At 52.9% G+C, this 14,696-nt stretch overlaps 8 protein-coding genes across 9 annotated transcripts; 3 read left to right on the forward strand and 5 right to left on the reverse strand.

The window, feature by feature from the left end:
- Positions 1-1,448: 1,448 nt before the first annotated feature.
- IUM83_07621 (Hydroxyacylglutathione hydrolase) lies at positions 1,449-1,892 on the reverse strand (the record flags this gene model as incomplete). The annotated part of the gene is made up of 1 exon (XM_067931934.1): positions 1,449-1,892. The coding sequence occupies one exon, from the start codon at positions 1,890-1,892 to the stop codon at positions 1,449-1,451; it is 444 nt and encodes a 147-aa protein (XP_067786359.1).
- Positions 1,893-3,314: 1,422 nt separating this feature from the next.
- IUM83_07622 (Hydroxyacylglutathione hydrolase) lies at positions 3,315-3,542 on the reverse strand (the record flags this gene model as incomplete). Its single annotated transcript, XM_067931935.1, has 1 exon — positions 3,315-3,542. The coding sequence occupies one exon, from the start codon at positions 3,540-3,542 to the stop codon at positions 3,315-3,317; it is 228 nt and encodes a 75-aa protein (XP_067786358.1).
- An 889-nt stretch (positions 3,543-4,431) lies between these two features.
- Positions 4,432-5,292, reverse strand: IUM83_07623 (uncharacterized protein; the record flags this gene model as incomplete). The annotated part of the gene is made up of 1 exon (XM_067931936.1): positions 4,432-5,292. The coding sequence occupies one exon, from the start codon at positions 5,290-5,292 to the stop codon at positions 4,432-4,434; it is 861 nt and encodes a 286-aa protein (XP_067786357.1).
- A 62-nt stretch (positions 5,293-5,354) lies between these two features.
- On the reverse strand, positions 5,355-5,742 carry IUM83_07624 (uncharacterized protein; the record flags this gene model as incomplete). Its single annotated transcript, XM_067931937.1, has 2 exons — positions 5,355-5,426; positions 5,524-5,742. The coding sequence occupies 2 exons, from the start codon at positions 5,740-5,742 to the stop codon at positions 5,355-5,357; spliced, it is 291 nt and encodes a 96-aa protein (XP_067786356.1).
- A 339-nt stretch (positions 5,743-6,081) lies between these two features.
- On the forward strand, positions 6,082-6,825 carry IUM83_07625 (Protein associated with transcriptional elongation factor ELL; the record flags this gene model as incomplete). Its single annotated transcript, XM_067931938.1, has 2 exons — positions 6,082-6,652; positions 6,776-6,825. 2 exons carry the CDS (start codon positions 6,082-6,084, stop codon positions 6,823-6,825), a joined length of 621 nt encoding a protein of 206 aa, XP_067786355.1.
- Positions 6,826-7,118: 293 nt separating this feature from the next.
- On the forward strand, positions 7,119-8,022 carry IUM83_07626 (Ubiquitin-conjugating enzyme E2; the record flags this gene model as incomplete). Its single annotated transcript, XM_067931939.1, has 6 exons — positions 7,119-7,162; positions 7,245-7,327; positions 7,399-7,513; positions 7,600-7,652; positions 7,733-7,861; positions 7,934-8,022. The coding sequence occupies 6 exons, from the start codon at positions 7,119-7,121 to the stop codon at positions 8,020-8,022; spliced, it is 513 nt and encodes a 170-aa protein (XP_067786354.1).
- Positions 8,023-8,257: 235 nt separating this feature from the next.
- IUM83_07627 (Pre-mRNA-splicing factor CWC25-like protein) lies at positions 8,258-10,525 on the reverse strand (the record flags this gene model as incomplete). The annotated part of the gene is made up of 4 exons (XM_067931940.1): positions 8,258-8,372; positions 8,437-8,791; positions 9,656-10,325; positions 10,475-10,525. The coding sequence occupies 4 exons, from the start codon at positions 10,523-10,525 to the stop codon at positions 8,258-8,260; spliced, it is 1,191 nt and encodes a 396-aa protein (XP_067786353.1).
- A 98-nt stretch (positions 10,526-10,623) lies between these two features.
- IUM83_07628 (uncharacterized protein) lies at positions 10,624-12,897 on the forward strand (the record flags this gene model as incomplete). 2 transcript variants are annotated; one of them, XM_067931942.1, is made up of 7 exons in its annotated part: positions 10,624-10,842; positions 10,914-10,958; positions 11,043-11,096; positions 12,195-12,240; positions 12,319-12,611; positions 12,672-12,755; positions 12,841-12,897. In XM_067931942.1, the coding sequence occupies 7 exons, from the start codon at positions 10,624-10,626 to the stop codon at positions 12,895-12,897; spliced, it is 798 nt and encodes a 265-aa protein (XP_067786363.1). The 2 variants fall into 2 exon arrangements, with proteins under 2 accessions (XP_067786363.1, XP_067786362.1); XM_067931941.1 differs by lacking the exons at positions 12,195-12,240; positions 12,319-12,611; positions 12,672-12,755; positions 12,841-12,897 and having other exon boundaries at positions 10,925-10,958; positions 11,043-11,191.
- Between the last annotated feature and the right edge of the window lie 1,799 nt (positions 12,898-14,696).

Consider the following 14,696-nt stretch of genomic DNA (forward strand, 5'->3'; position numbering starts at 1 on the left):
GTCAAGAACGCGCTCCAGCTCGGGAATGATGTCGCGTACCTCCGGAGCACGTCTTCAGCGACGCGGTTGACACGCTCAGTCTGACCATCCGTCTCCTGATGTGCCGCGGTCGACATCTTCAGCTTTGAGCCAAGGCATTCGAAGAGTTTGGACCAGAACGTGGCGTTCAGTGTCGCAATGCTGGGTGAGCTAAGGTGTGTCACGATGGCAACATTCTGTGCGTCGTGTTCACACGCGGTAGCGATCTCCTCTCGCAACGACATCGCAGGGGTGACGCTCATCAGGTACAAGTTTGACGCCACACATGTCGAGCACGAGTACTCGTCCTCATTGTCAGGTGTCTGACGCCCAAGTCGCTCGCGTGGATCGTAGTCAGGACGCCAAGACAACGCGTCGGCGAGGATGTTGTCCTTGCCGGGCTGGTAGTGTACCACGAAGTTATACTCAGAGAAGAATGACAGCCCACAAGCCATCCGCTGAGATAAATGATGCGATTTCATCGCTGTCCGCAGCGATGCGTGGTCGGTGTGAACCGCAAATGTCTGCTCCTGCACCGTACTCAGTGCCTTTCAGGTACCTGTAGGCAAGCAAGCACACTCCTCTAACCCGATGGCCTGGTTATGGTACTTCTCATCAGTGCCTTTAGCAACGAGCAAAAAATAAATTTCCATTTAATGACGTACTGCACGATGGTTGGTCATTTTTATCGTTTTTCCTTTTGGATATCTGCTGCGATGTTGCAATAAAACTTCGTTTGGACTCGATCAATTTGTAGGCCTTGAAAGCATTTTAGAGACGATTTCTGTGTAGCGTGATGTCGCCAAGTGAGCCCTAGGACTCGTACGTTTATGAATTATCTCCAAAAATTGACAAAATTACGACATTTAACCTTACATCTCTTCTCAGCACACAGGGAAAACTTCAACTTTCATTCCAAAGAAGACTACGTTGGATCAGCCAGCACGACAGGATTGTACGGTACGTCCTTGGCTTTTTAAAGTTCTGAGTAGCTTTTGCTAACTCTAAAGTCTTCGTCTACTATGCCAATAACTTTGAAATGGCGATAGTACGGTGGATCAGAGAAGTATGCGTTTGGTTGTGTGTTGGAACGACAACGGTCCTCTTGAGCAAGGCTCCGCCAATTCAATATTATACGGGATTGCCTCCTTAGATTGCAATCGTAATAAAAGCAATACAACCACAGACATTAAAAATACGGCCGCAAATACTGCAATACTGTATTAAAGCTCAGACTCACTACCTACCGCAGCAAGCGTCGTCATATTGCACATGTTCCTGTTTGCACAAAGAAACATTATGAATTCAAACTCACAGGCAGCATACGGGAACGTTGCGGAGTCGACACAAGCTTGCATTGCGAAAAAAGTCTATCGCACATGTTCGATGTCGGAGGAAGTTGCTTCAGCAGCGAACTGTGGGTAGTTCCATCAGAGTGCTTTCCCGCTTTGGTGTGCTTGCTTGGTCCCGTACGCAGAATTTGGGTCACGCAGTCTTCTCCGCGTTCTTTCCGCTTGGATGCCGCACTTCGGCACTTCAAATCGCTTGGTGGCAGCTTGTTCTGCACTGGAAAGAGCACCCCCGCTGATGGCTTTGACCACAGCCGACTCGAGCACAGGCGAGTGTACAATCTTGGTGGTGGGCTTAAGCTGGTCACGCATACAGGGATAATCGGCATTCACAGAGTCAAACAACAGGTGGGCGTCCGCTAGGCCAATGCCGCCGCACTCCAGCGTCTTGGTCACACTGTTGAACTTCTTCATGTGCTTGAGCAGCTCGAGCAGCTTGTGGTGCGACAATCCGGTTGGCACTAGCTCCTCCGCAGCATCCACGGTCTTGATCTGGGGGCGAATGCGTTCGTAGCGCTGGAGCATCTTGAAGCTTGAACTCCACCTTCTAATATTCCGTTTGATAGTATGGAGTAGCGCCCTCACAGAAAAACCGTAATTTACTGTAAGTTCGTCCTCGCACAAACCCTGCACGTTCAATCGGGAGCGTGCCAGGCTATTTCCCGGTACTTTGAGTAGCGTATCTTCGGGGGGGGGGGGGGGGGGGGGCACTTGTAGATCTTGTCGGCAACCACCTGAGTTGGGGGGCTACAGGTGACACCCTGCTCGGGCGCAGGCGTGTCGAGTCCCTTGGGCGCGGTGTTATCGGGCCGGCGTTTCCTCGGGCTTGCGTGGCGTTATCGGGCCTACCCGGTCTTGTGCGCGGCGGTTATCGGGCCAGTGCAGTCCCTCGTCTTAGGCAGCGCGTTATCGGGCGCGCCGGTCGATGGTATAGCTTAACGTGCCCTCCCGTTGGGCATGAGGGGGGTGAGACCCGAGCCAGCGAGCGACGGGACCACGTGTTCCTTGTCGCTCGACTTGCCGGCGCTTGGTGGTTCCCCTGAACGTAGAGGATGGGAGGTCTTTGTGATTCAGAGGAATTTCGGGACTGCGTCTTACCCTATCCTATGTCCTGGCCACTGGCTACTGGCTGTCTAACCACTTCTTCTGTACCTAACCCTACTTCCGGCGTGCTTCCCGCGACTGATCTTCAACCTGATTCATGGCCCGTAATCACGGGTCCCGTGTGACGGGGTCCGAGTGTGTCAGTTATCAGTCCCACTATGCAAAACAGTAAATTGTAAAAACATCAAAAAGCATAATTGACTTTTTACGAATGTGGGTACAAAACGCTAGGAATACATATATTGGAATTGGTGGCTCCTAGAGCTGCCACGCGTCCAGGGGCTTCGATCTCCAAAGCCCCCGTTCAGCTTTCTTTCTTCTTTAAATACACTCACTTTTCATCCTTCCTCCTTTCGACGTCTTCCCCGACTCTCCCTCTTCAAGCCTGCGCAAAGTGTCTCGCCTCATGGCTCGACAGAGTGACGCGGTCTTGAGTGACGGGCTTTGGGTGACGGGATCTGAGTGACGGGGTCGTACATAGCGGGGAGCCGAATCCGGCGCCAAGTCAGCCCTGATCCCGCGGAGGGATCAAACTCAGGCGTCATGTCGCATCCTCGCTCCGTGTACCTTCTCGTCGGAGCCGCCCGCGTCACACTCCATCCATCGTGTCGCCTTGCCTCCTCGGCGGCAACTTCTGCGTTTCCCCGGGGCACTCTTCCGCAATAGGGAGAAACCCAGTGGAATTGGCGAGCTCGACGAAGATATTTATTTGAATAACTTCGACATCAGGTTGTTAACCTGAGTTAATAACGGTTTGAATTCGATAAGAAACCGATTAACCTCCAAGTTAAGGCGGTGGCTGGCACAACCGACCAGAGGAACCCCGAGTTTCGTTGCGACCGACTAGTTTGTGCTACAGTTGTCGCCAATGATGAAAGCCACCACGTCGAGCGTCTTGTTGTACACGTCCAGCACAGCATCGAAGAGATTGATGTGTGCATCCGCATCTTGCGATCCCTCGTCGAGTGGTAACACCGCGAGACGCTGTAGGCGGGCTTCATCGTTCTCTTCAAACACGCCATACACGGCCACGTAGTGCATGAGCTCGTTGCCGACTTCAGAAAGCGGCATATTCCGCTAGACCACCCATCGCATCCGCTGAAAACGATGCGACGTCTCCTCCGAGACGAACCCAAACGCGGGGTTGTCGAAGCGAGTGGCGCGGCGAATTGGTCCTTGAAGCCGTCGTGCTTGTGGGCAATGAGGTTTGAGTAGCCGGTGCCAACGTTCACTACCGCATTGCTTGCAGCGGTACATCCCGTGATGTAGGGACTCGTAGAAATAGGCACAGACGTCCTTGTTGTTTGACGGCATCGTTGTGAATTGGGAGGTACTTTTGGGAGTGAGATACAAAGTCAGCGCGTTTGGGACAACTGCTAACGCTCTTGGAGCTGTGTTAACCAGTCAAAAGTTACCTTGGACCAAATATGAACCATAGTAATCGCAAGTTGTGGTAGTGAGTGGAGTTCTGACACCCAGCAGTTTGGCCAACAACTTGGATTTCATAGGGGGTTACTTTTGTACTATATTTTATTGCAAAAATTGGTACAGTTTCATATTGTATTTTTTAGAAAGTTCCAATAATCCGTTTTTATTTAAAAATTCTAATTGTAGTGATACTGATTTGTTTTTATGCAAACCCCTGCACTTGAGGTGAATTGTAAATTCCTAGAGAATTCCCCGTTCTTCTCTTTTCATCGCACTCCAAACGCGGATTCGTACAAGTTCTTGTGATCCGTACGGATCGACTTGACTTGACTACAACGCCAGAAACGCTTGTCTCAAATTTCTTTCGGGCAAGTTGACAGTGTCTGGAATCAAAAGATGGACGCCACTAAGCGTCTACTACTTCACCCAGGTAAGGTAAATGCATGCAGTAAACGACTTTAGATTACGGGTGTAGAGGCTGCTTGATGTGGACGAAGTGTCTCCACTTTAAGAACTAGTAGTATTTCGGATCTCAAATGACGAGTTCGGCTCGAAATCCTGGCTCGGATGCCATCGGATCGGACCCTGACGACGAGGTGGCGGTGATCGGTTCAGCTGCGAACAGAGCGTGTGCTTGGTCGCCGTGCGCAGTCTCGCTGGACCAATCTGCTTCGAATGCCAGGTTGGACAGAGACGCCTTGAGGTCTTCGTCGTCTTCACTAACCTCCCCCGTCTCGGTATCGTCCAGGCGCAAACCGTTATGAGTCATCGCGAAATTGGGGTGGCGGTGCTTCAGCTCGAGTGGTACGATGGAAGTGAGGCTTGCTGGGGACAGGCAGCTATTTTCATACTCCAAAAACATCAAATCGTCATCGTCTTCAGACGGCAACGGCGCGACCGAGCGCGGGGCGATTCCCGATGCCAGCAAGTCGGAGGGATTCCTCATCACCGAGCTAAACTCGTCCTCAGAGAGCACGAAGCTGGACGAGTCGGCAAAGTGGCCCAGCGGACTGCTCAGGCTGCGGATGGTATCGATGCAGCGCATCATTCGCAGCGTGAGCGGGATCGTGGAGAGGTGGATCCACAGCTGCGTGCTCGGGTTGCTGGGCAGCCTCGCCACCATGCGCATTTGCTGCGACGGGTTGAATGCCAGAGCACTGTGGTGCCTGCGCTGCTGCTGGGCCCGTAGAAAGTCCTCGAGCTTTTCGGCGTCTCCGAGCGTCAGGAACTGGAGCAGGTTGCCGCCGTAGAGGTCCTCTGCGTCGTCGGCGTCGAACACGGGCGCGCACGTGTCCGCCACGAAGATGAACTCGCCCGACGGCAGGCAGTAGGCGATCCGCTTGCCCGAGGGCACCTGGTTGATCTCCAGCAGCGTGACGGTGCCCAACCCCATGGTGGTCGTCGTCTAGTGCGACGTGCGCGCGTCCGTTCTCTCCGAGGTGTCAGTGCGTGGTGCTACGAGGCACTTGGGGAAGTGACTGACTCCGACCCTGAGCGTGGACGGCTGCGGCTTAGCGAGTATCGTGACTACAGTACGATTTCGGGGTAGATGGCAATGAGTTCTGGCAAAATGGCGCCTCGAGTTATAAGAACCGGCAGAGAGATTGATTGACAGGCAGCTCACGCTAATGATAGCTTCGGACGGCTTGCAGCGTGGGACCTTGGCACCCCCAAAAGCACAATGCGGTGCCCACAGCGAGGCGGGTTGGGCGATGAGGGCGGGGAGGACGATCGGGTTTTGCTGGCTGCGGCTCGACGATTGGTTGGTTCGCTCGTTGCACCCGTTGGCGCCGGCGGACAATTTGGCCGGAGCAACACTGCTGCGGGTGAAGGCCACGACCATCGCTCGAGACACGTAGGTGCAAGTGCAAGCAAACATGGAATCCGCGGACGCGAAACCAGATTGTCGTGACAGGCACCGCGCCGGAACCCCGCCACATACGATCGCATGGTGATCTACAGTATATGCTTTTTCACAGTATAGAGTCCAATACAAACGTAGTTTTCAAGCGCAAGCAATGCCACCCGATTTCCAGGGTTAGAGACGATAAACAGGTAGTGCAGTCGCTGGTTGAACTTGCACGCTTAACGCTGACGTGCTACTGGTACACTGTGCCCTCTTCGAGCACGCTCGCGATTGGTGGAACAGACTCCCCAATGCTTGAACACATAGAAAGTGGCGATGGACGAGCATGAGCCGCCGACAGCTCCGCTGGACGACCACGAGTATTCCGTAGCGCTGGGCGCGTCGCTGCTTGACCCGGACGCAGACGATGAGCAGCAGCAGCAGCCGAGCGACGTGTTCGCGTCGTTCGGCTATGAGTTCCAGCCCGCGTCGGTGGACAAGAGCACGCCAGGCCTCGTGAGCGTGGACAGCTCCAGCGGCGTGCACGTGCTCATGGGCTCGTCCACGGGCGCGCCCGGGGGCGTGAGCTTCAAAGGCAAGATGGTGGAGCATAAAGAGACCGACTGCCTGCTGATCTTCGACGGCTCCGGCTTCCGGCTCGAGCGGTGCCCGTTCTCCTGCATGCAGCTGCGCCACGTGCGTGCTCCGCCTCCGCGGCGGCGTGTGAAGATCCCACAGGCTGAGCAAGCGAGCGGTAGTGGTGCTGCAGATACGAGCGAGGCAGGTACGTCCACTGCAGCAACGGCAGCAGCTAGATCAGGGAAGAAGCTGATGGGCAAAGCGAAAGCTCCGACGAAGCGACCGGCGACCAAACCAAAGGGACCCGCCGCCGTCAAACGACCGAGAGGTAGACCAAAAGGAACCACCAAAGCCGTAATGACGGCAAGGAGAGCATCGAAGGAAAAGCAGAAAACGTAACATCGTGGTTGATGTACGCGGGTGTTGCTCTGGTTGCGTCGCGTGCTTGCAGGAAAAAAATTGTGGCGTGTCGACAATGTGAGCAGCTTGACAATCGCGTGACACTTCAGCTTTTGCATTGGTATCCTTCGACAACCTCCTAAGGCAAGCGCTTGTGTGCGCCACACCAAACAATCGTCGAAAAGACACTCTGAGGGGGTCACCCCGTACATACAAACGTCAAGTGAAATCAGGTAGGTGCGACCTCTAGTGTGGGGGTATTGGGTTTTTCTCTTCAAAGTGAAGAACACCAGCTGCTTTAGGGAAGGAAGAACGCCCAGCAGTCGCAAGAAGTTCCGCCAGCGAGCAGCGCACGCAGTCCCGCCCTCCCCAGCCCCGCCCCAAGCGTCTCCAGCATGAGCAAAGCCAACAAGCGCCGCGAGACGGACGTCATGAAGCTGTGCGTGTCTGCCGCGCACTCAACGCAGCAGCAGCAGACAAGGGAGACCTAACGGCGTGGATGTGTGCGTGTCTGTGAACAGCATGATGAGCGACTACGAGGTGCACCTCACGGACGAGACCAAGACCAATGACCTGGACGTCAAGTTCCACGGCCCGAAAGACAGTGCGTGCAGCTTGTGTGTCCAAAGGGGCTCGCTTCTTCTGACCGGACGCTTCTGTCTTGTGTGTGGGAAGCCCCGTACGAAGGAGGCTCCTGGAAGATCCACGTGACGCTGCCCAAGGACTACCCGTTCAAGTCGCCGTCCATCGGCTTTGTCAACCGCATCTACCACCCCAACGTGGACGAAACGTGCGCCGATTTGCTGCTGCTATCGTAGCTATATGAGCTGCGGAGGCTAATTAACATTGTTGCCGTGCTTGTGTGTTGGAGGATAGGTCGGGGTCTGTATGCCTCGACGTGATCAACCAGACGTGGAGCCCAATGTTCGGTAAGGTTGCACTACTTTATAGTTGCGGTCTTTGCAGGAGGCACGGCTCATTTGGTTTTCGTACGTGTAATTTTCTTCAGAGCTGGTCAATATTTTCGACATGTTCATTCCTCAATTGCTCCGCTACCCGAACCCAAGCGACCCGCTGAATGGAGAAGCTGCCTCGCTGCTCATGAAGGACGCCGAGTCGTACAATAGAAAAGTCAAAGGTGCGTGTGCAAACCTTCGGGCCGACTGTTTTAATGCGATATCTGATCGAATGTCTTGTCTGGGCCATGCAGAGTATGTGCGCAACTACGCATCGCAGCCCATTGAAATGGGCAATGAGGAAGACGACAGCGATGTCAGTGATATGAGCGACATCGAGTAGTGCTTTTTGCACGCTGGCCTAGCACCTTGACACTCTACAGTAGACCGACCGATTTGGCGAGTGCAGCTTGCAAGATAGCTCCTCAGCTAGATCTTATGTCTCCCCGCTGCATGTTTCGAATGTTTCTTTTCGTTATTCCTCTCGATGTCGTAACAAAAAGATAGGAATAACACTTTCACTGTTGCTTTTAATTTTTTTGTTTTTTCAATGACATGGAATGTGTGGAAGTATCGGGTTACTTGGAAAGGAAGTTGGAGGAATCAGCCTTTCGTTGTATGTAATGGGCATTTCTGCGAAGACGATCGCCCATGTTGCTTTCACCGTCTAGGTATGCTGCCGAGTGTAGTTCCCTGCATTCGAAAAAAACGCATGGTTAAACGTTGAAGCTAAAACAGGAGTACCTCAACGCCTTACCTGAGGAATTCGGGATTGTTGCTCGTGGCTTCTTGTTCGCGCTTGTCCAGCTCGTCTTTTTTCTTGGACGCACGCTTCACAATGTATTCATCTCGCTGCTTCGCGTCTTCTACCATTTGCTGTGCCATGCGCTTCTTTTCCTCCTCCGTTAATATTCGAGATTTCCGGGGAGACGATGTCTTGCCCAACTTTCGACGGCGCTCCACTTCTTCAAGGTGTTTAGCCTCGCGGGCCTTTGCCAAATATTTTGCGTTGGGTCCCAAAGAAGATTTATCAACATCTTTGGACTCCACTGCCCCCGCCATGCTGATGAGACCATACTTTCCGTCTGTGTCCAAAGGTTTGCGCCTGGATTCTGGTTCCTTGCCACGACGATCACCATCGCGCTCATCAGTGGACTCCTTCACCCGGCCACGGGACGAGCTACGGCGTCGACTGCTGCGCTCGCGATATGAGTCCCCACGACTCAGAGGGCTGTGCTCGCGATGCTTATCACGCCTATCGCCTGAGCTACGGGAGCGATGCCTGCCACGATGATTAGCCGGACATGGTGAGCGATGACTATCACGGCGATCGATCGGGCTCGGAGAGCGATCTCTGTCACGGCGGCCAACAGGGCTCCGAGAGAGACGTCTATCACGGCGGCCAACGGGGCTCCGAGAGGGACTTCTGTCACGACGGCCAACGGGGCTTTGGGGGCGAAGTCTGTGACGGTTAACGGGGCTCCAAGAACGGCGTCCGCGTCGATGTTCACCTGGACTACGAGAGCGACTTCTGTCTAGTCGACCGGCCCCATGGCGGATTGATTCTCGTGAATGCTCTTGTCGGGGAGTCGTTTTGCTGCGGTGTTCAGCAGAACGTCGAGATCGTCGTGATGGGGGTTTATCGCGACCAAAGTCGTCACGACCTTGAGGACTTCGACTACGGTTTTTCTCTTCGTATCGGCGAGGGCTGCGACTTCGATTGCGATAGCGTCGGTCGCGAGTTGCGCTCGAGCTACGTCCACCCTTAGAGAAACTTCTGTCTCGACGACGCTCTTCTTCGTGGTGCCGATCAGTGGTTAAACGTGACGAACGATGGTTACTGGTACTGCGCTCGCGACGTTCTGACTCTCGACCACTACGACGGGGGTAGCTACGGTCATGATCACGGCTCTGGCGCGTAGCAACGGGTGATTTTGAGCTGCTGTATGACCTTGAAGGTGACCTTCCTCGCTCACGGTCTCCACCATGTCCACGATGATGCTTGGAAGGGTAGTCCTTGTGGCGATGGCCCGCCTTCTCTTCATCTTCATCAGCACTAAGCTCGCTTGTGTCACTGTCATCTTCTCCATGCCTGCGCTTTTTCTTGAGCCGTCGCTTTTCCTCTCTGCGCGCATGCTTCTTCTCCTTCTTCGCAGCCTTCTTGGCTTTCTTGCGCGCCTTCTTGTCCTCCTTCAAGCGGTCTACCTGCTCCTTGATCCTCTTCATCTTAACCGGGTTCTTCAGCACCTGTTCGCGCGCAGCCTGCTGCCTCTTGCGGATGAGCATCATTGGGTCCTCGTTCAGCCGCTGGAACGCGTCGTTGGCGGGCAGCGTGCTCTTGGTCAGCGCCAGCGAACCGTACTTGGTGGTGGTGCTCAGATCCACGTCCCCCTTGGCCGCCTTCTCGTCCTCGCCCTTGTACTCCTTGCCCAGCAGAAACTCCTCCGCCGTCTTCTCCCGGGCGGCCGACGGGCCCTCGTACATCCAGTCGAGGCGCTCCACGGCCGCCGCCTTGTTGCCCTGCGCCGCCTGCAGCTGGCGCAGCTCCTGCAGCTGCCGCTCCTCCTCGATGTTCTTGCGCAGCTCCGCCACCTTCTTCTCCTCCGCCGCGTGCTTCTGCTCGGCGATCCAGACCTTCTCCACATTCTGCAAGAAATAATAAATAAACACTTAAGGTTAGCAAATTGATACGTAAATACTAGGCGCCAAACGGCGAGTAAGAGCTCGTTCGTCGCGGGACAAGACGAAGAACACGGAGGAAAGGACGGCGTCGACTGAAAGCAAGCGCAACGTACGCGCAGATTGGCTGTATGCCAGCTCTTCTTGGACAGGAACGCTAACGACATGGCGGCTCGATGCTCTTCCTAACCAACTGCCTCCTAATGGAAACAAAGCGTACTTAATTGAGTTCTATGATGTGTACCACATATTGCGCATTTTGAGCATGGAGAGTCGCAGCGCGCAAGATGGCGGTGCTGTGCGTCGCTCCGGCGCGTTCTCGGGGCGGCAGGTGCCTCTGGAGATGGGCACGCTGCGCGTCGGTGGCTCGGGCAGACCCGTTCCTGCTGTCTTCTCCTCTGGAGCCGCGAGACGCTCCGTAACCGCGTCGCTAGAGGCTCCAGCAGCGTCTGCCACCGCTCTCTCGCCGCGCTTGACCGTAGAGGTAGGGATCTTGCAGGGTTTCTGCTTAGTTTAAGAGGATATATTGTAAAGTGCGTGAGTTTTGATTGGTAGCCACACCCTAGAAGCCCCTTCCGGCGGAGAGAAGAGCTGTCGAAGGTGAACAGGTCGATGCTGTAGTGGTCCAATACCCGTTGTATGTATTACTGACTTCTGTATGGTCAATTTTGGTTGCTACTGTAGACTGTGGTTCGATCGCGGGACGACTCGTCAAGGTCTCGGTTCCAAGTGAAAAAGGTGACGGGGCCTTATCCTCTCAGTGCTCGTTCACCTCAGATTCGATCCAAGGGAACGAGGACAATGATGAACGAATCTGCAACGCGTTCACATGAGATGAGAACTTCACGATCGAGTGGAATTGACGCGTTGGCGTCTGGTGAAGATGCGTATGATGAGCGAGTTGAGCAAAGCGTTTGGAAGACACAGCCACGCGGACGAGGAGTGCAGGAAGACATGCAAGTGGAAGGGAAACAGCGGTCAACTCATGGTGGGGAGACTTTGCCGGGGGCAGATATCATGCCGATAGGGGAGACAACCACATGGCACGTGGGAGAAAGAACTTATCCCGATCCAGGTAAGACCAGTGAGCTTCGTCCTAAGGTGTTGCCGCTATCTGTTGCTAGCCCCGGCGCGGGTACGTTCGTGTCGAGCATGCCATCTCTGACGAAGTTACGAAGTTCTTTTACCGCACGAGAGCTGGTATTATTTACACAACGTCAAGAAGCTACCGAAGTAGACTCCCACGCGCGGTATCACGTTGCATCGCACCCAAACTCGACCGCTGTTGCTATTTCGTCAGCAACTTTCCAGACGAACCAAGAGCGCATCCAAGAAAAACCAAATGGGCACAAACGCGAACTATCATCGCATGTCTCTCGTCGTGATAATGAACAAGTGTCAGTAAATGAAAAGCGTCGTGTAGAATCGTCATGGACACGAGTGGACACTTCGATAGATCATATCTACGAAGACCCGGCGACTGACATAGTGCAGTTGCACTTACTGCACAGCCATCACGCAAGCACTGGGCAAAAGAAGAGGAAGATGGTAGAACGCAAGCGCGTTCTCACAGCCGCGTCTGGACTCCGTGAGCATCGTAACGAGATGCAGCGGCAGCAGGAGCAGTTACGCCAACGAAAATTGCAAGTTCAGAAGATGTCGGAGGCAATTCGACAGCAAAATCAACGAGCAGTTCAAGCGAGGGCAGTGCGTTCTGGTGGAATGAGTGATCGACGTCGGAAGGCAAGCCAACGAGCTGAGAGCGCGCCGAACTTGCCCGAACGGAAGCCTCCAGTCCCACGGTTAAGCCGCAATACTTCTACCGCAAAACAACAGAAGCGCAAAAAGAAACCTAAAGAACAACCACGGCTTCAAGGTGTAAGTACGTCCATACTAATGGGTCTGCCGTTGGGATCGAGTACGGAAGTCAGTCACAAAGATCTGAGTATGAATAATGAAGGAGAAGGCGACGAAGAAGATGCCGTGGTGAGTGACGAGATTTCCAAGCCCCCTGTCGAGCAGCAGACTAATAAACGGAGACCTCTCGCATCAACTCCACGCGTGTCGAAAAGAGAAAAGCGAATTGCCACCGCTTTACCCTCTGGAAATGACGCAGCTATCCGAGCTAAAGAAGAACGACGAGCAATAGCGCGTGAGTACATGCAGCTCCAGAAAACTAGCAGACGAATCTGGAACGCAAAAGCAAAGGAGCAATATCAGCGGGAGCAAGAAAAGCGGCAACAGCAATTGGAGGTACGATAACTTGTCATTTTGTTGCTGCTTTGTTGACTAAACTGCGAAGTTATGCTGCAGATACTGGAAGCAACTCGATTACAGAAGCTGCGTCTTTCTAAGAAGAGGGCAGATGGCCACAAGAACCAAGAACTTGTTGATCCCGTTTTGTCAGATGATGTTGCAATGGAAACCATCGCAATGTCGATTTCACCTGAAAACAGTTCGGATTTGCGTGGCTCTGCTATAGATACATTTTCAAAACGTGAAATCAACGCAGAAGCTAGCAGACGTGACGAGAAAATAATTTTTGATGAGCCGCATCAGGACAATGAAAATGACCGCGCAATTGGAAACCTTAAAGGTTCTGAACGCTCTGAGCGCGTAACAAGGTACGACACTTTTCTTGCTAGCGGCGCTGAAGAAACCAAGAATATGCTGGTAATGCGTGAAGAGGGTTCTCAAGCTAGCGAACGCGTTCGGAAATTACTCGAGCTACGTGAAAAAGCAGCAGCACTTTCGGCTCGGTTAAGTGGATTAAGGAAGCAACCGGGCACTTCTACTGAAGTGTTAGTAGTAGAAGAAGAATCACAGTACGAGAGCATAGATCTCAGCGCGAATGGCGTGGCGAGGCCTACAAGTGGTGTCAATGGTTCTCAAACTCCAGCAGACACTCCAGTGGTAAACGCTGTGGATCGGTTTGCTTCTCAATCCGGCTCAGATTATGATGATGTAGAATACAGTAAAAATGACGATAGTGACCGTGTCGAAGAAGTCGACGAAGGTAGTATTGATTCATTTGATGTTGGTGGAAAACTTCATGATGGAATGGAAAGCCGGAATGGTAGCTCCAAAGCTGAAGAAGACAAGGATGACCTAGATGGGAGTGAGAATGGTGAAACCTTAGTTCGTCCTCCTGCTCGCAGCCGGCAAGTTGTGCAACAGATCCAGGCTTTCAATTCTACTTCAGATACGTTCGAAGAAGACGTCGACATCAACATCCGCTCTATTGGTGTTTACAACATTAGTGTTGTGTGGCCTTCGCCAAATGAAGTAATGGAAGGCATATCTGAAGCGAAATGTTCATTCGAATCACAGAAAGTAAGTTCTTCAAGTTTATCGTCGTCTTCAGCGTCATCATCGCCTAGAGACTCACCTAGGATCGTGCAACGAGATCTATTTGCTGGGCAGCTTGACGATAGTCATGACGAATTCAAACGGGACTTAGAAGAAGTTTTTGAAGTGAAATTTTACGAGCAGCTGGAGAACAGACTGCAAAGCTCAACCACCGATAATGATGAGTCAAAACCTACGCCAAATCGATCTTCCCGTGTTGAAAGTGACGAGGCCGAAAGGTATGGTTCAGATTCGGATTCGGATTTGCCAGTTCAGACCTTGCAAAGCGGCTTGTCACTAGGGACTGGAATCAACCCGGTGTCAGCGAATCAGCCAAGCCGACCAAATGCAGGTTTGTTGAAGCTGATCCGAGAAACGGACGATTCTTTGAGTGTAATAGACCGCGTTGCCAAATCATTATATCGAGAGCAGCTCGAACGATCAGAGCGTGAGAAGGAGAGGGAGTTACAGGTGCGAATTGAGGCTGAAAAGAAGAAACTTATTGAAAAAGATCTGGCACTGAAAGCAGTCATGGAATCATTGACTGGTAGGAGAGCGAGTGATGATGATAGTGGTGAGAGTAACTCGGAAGACGGTGACCTACAGTCTGAAGACGATAATACCGAGTTCCAAGCGGCTCAATACAAACGCTTGGAGGAAATCATGGATGAAGTTGAAAAAGAGCGATCACAAGAAAACAAGGAGATAAGTAATTCCCCTCGAGTTGTGCCTCGTTCCGACAACCGAGATCGGAAAATAACTCGAGGCCAAACAGAAGATCTAAGATCCGATGAGAGTTTTCAAAGCCGAGGGAGAGTACCCGTTTCAACCTCTTCATCAGGATTTTGGGACCAATTGGTTTCCGGATCTGCTCCACATGATATCGATGTTGGTCATTTGAATACTAATCGTCCGCATGTCGCGGTTGATGACTCAGAACTGGTAGCACAACGAGAAGCCCGACTTCGTGAGGACGACGAAAACAGGGCT

Source organism: Phytophthora cinnamomi, assembly GCF_018691715.1.
Source record: "Phytophthora cinnamomi strain GKB4 chromosome Unknown Contig68, whole genome shotgun sequence".
Taxonomy (NCBI): Eukaryota; Oomycota; class Peronosporomycetes; order Peronosporales; family Peronosporaceae; genus Phytophthora; species Phytophthora cinnamomi.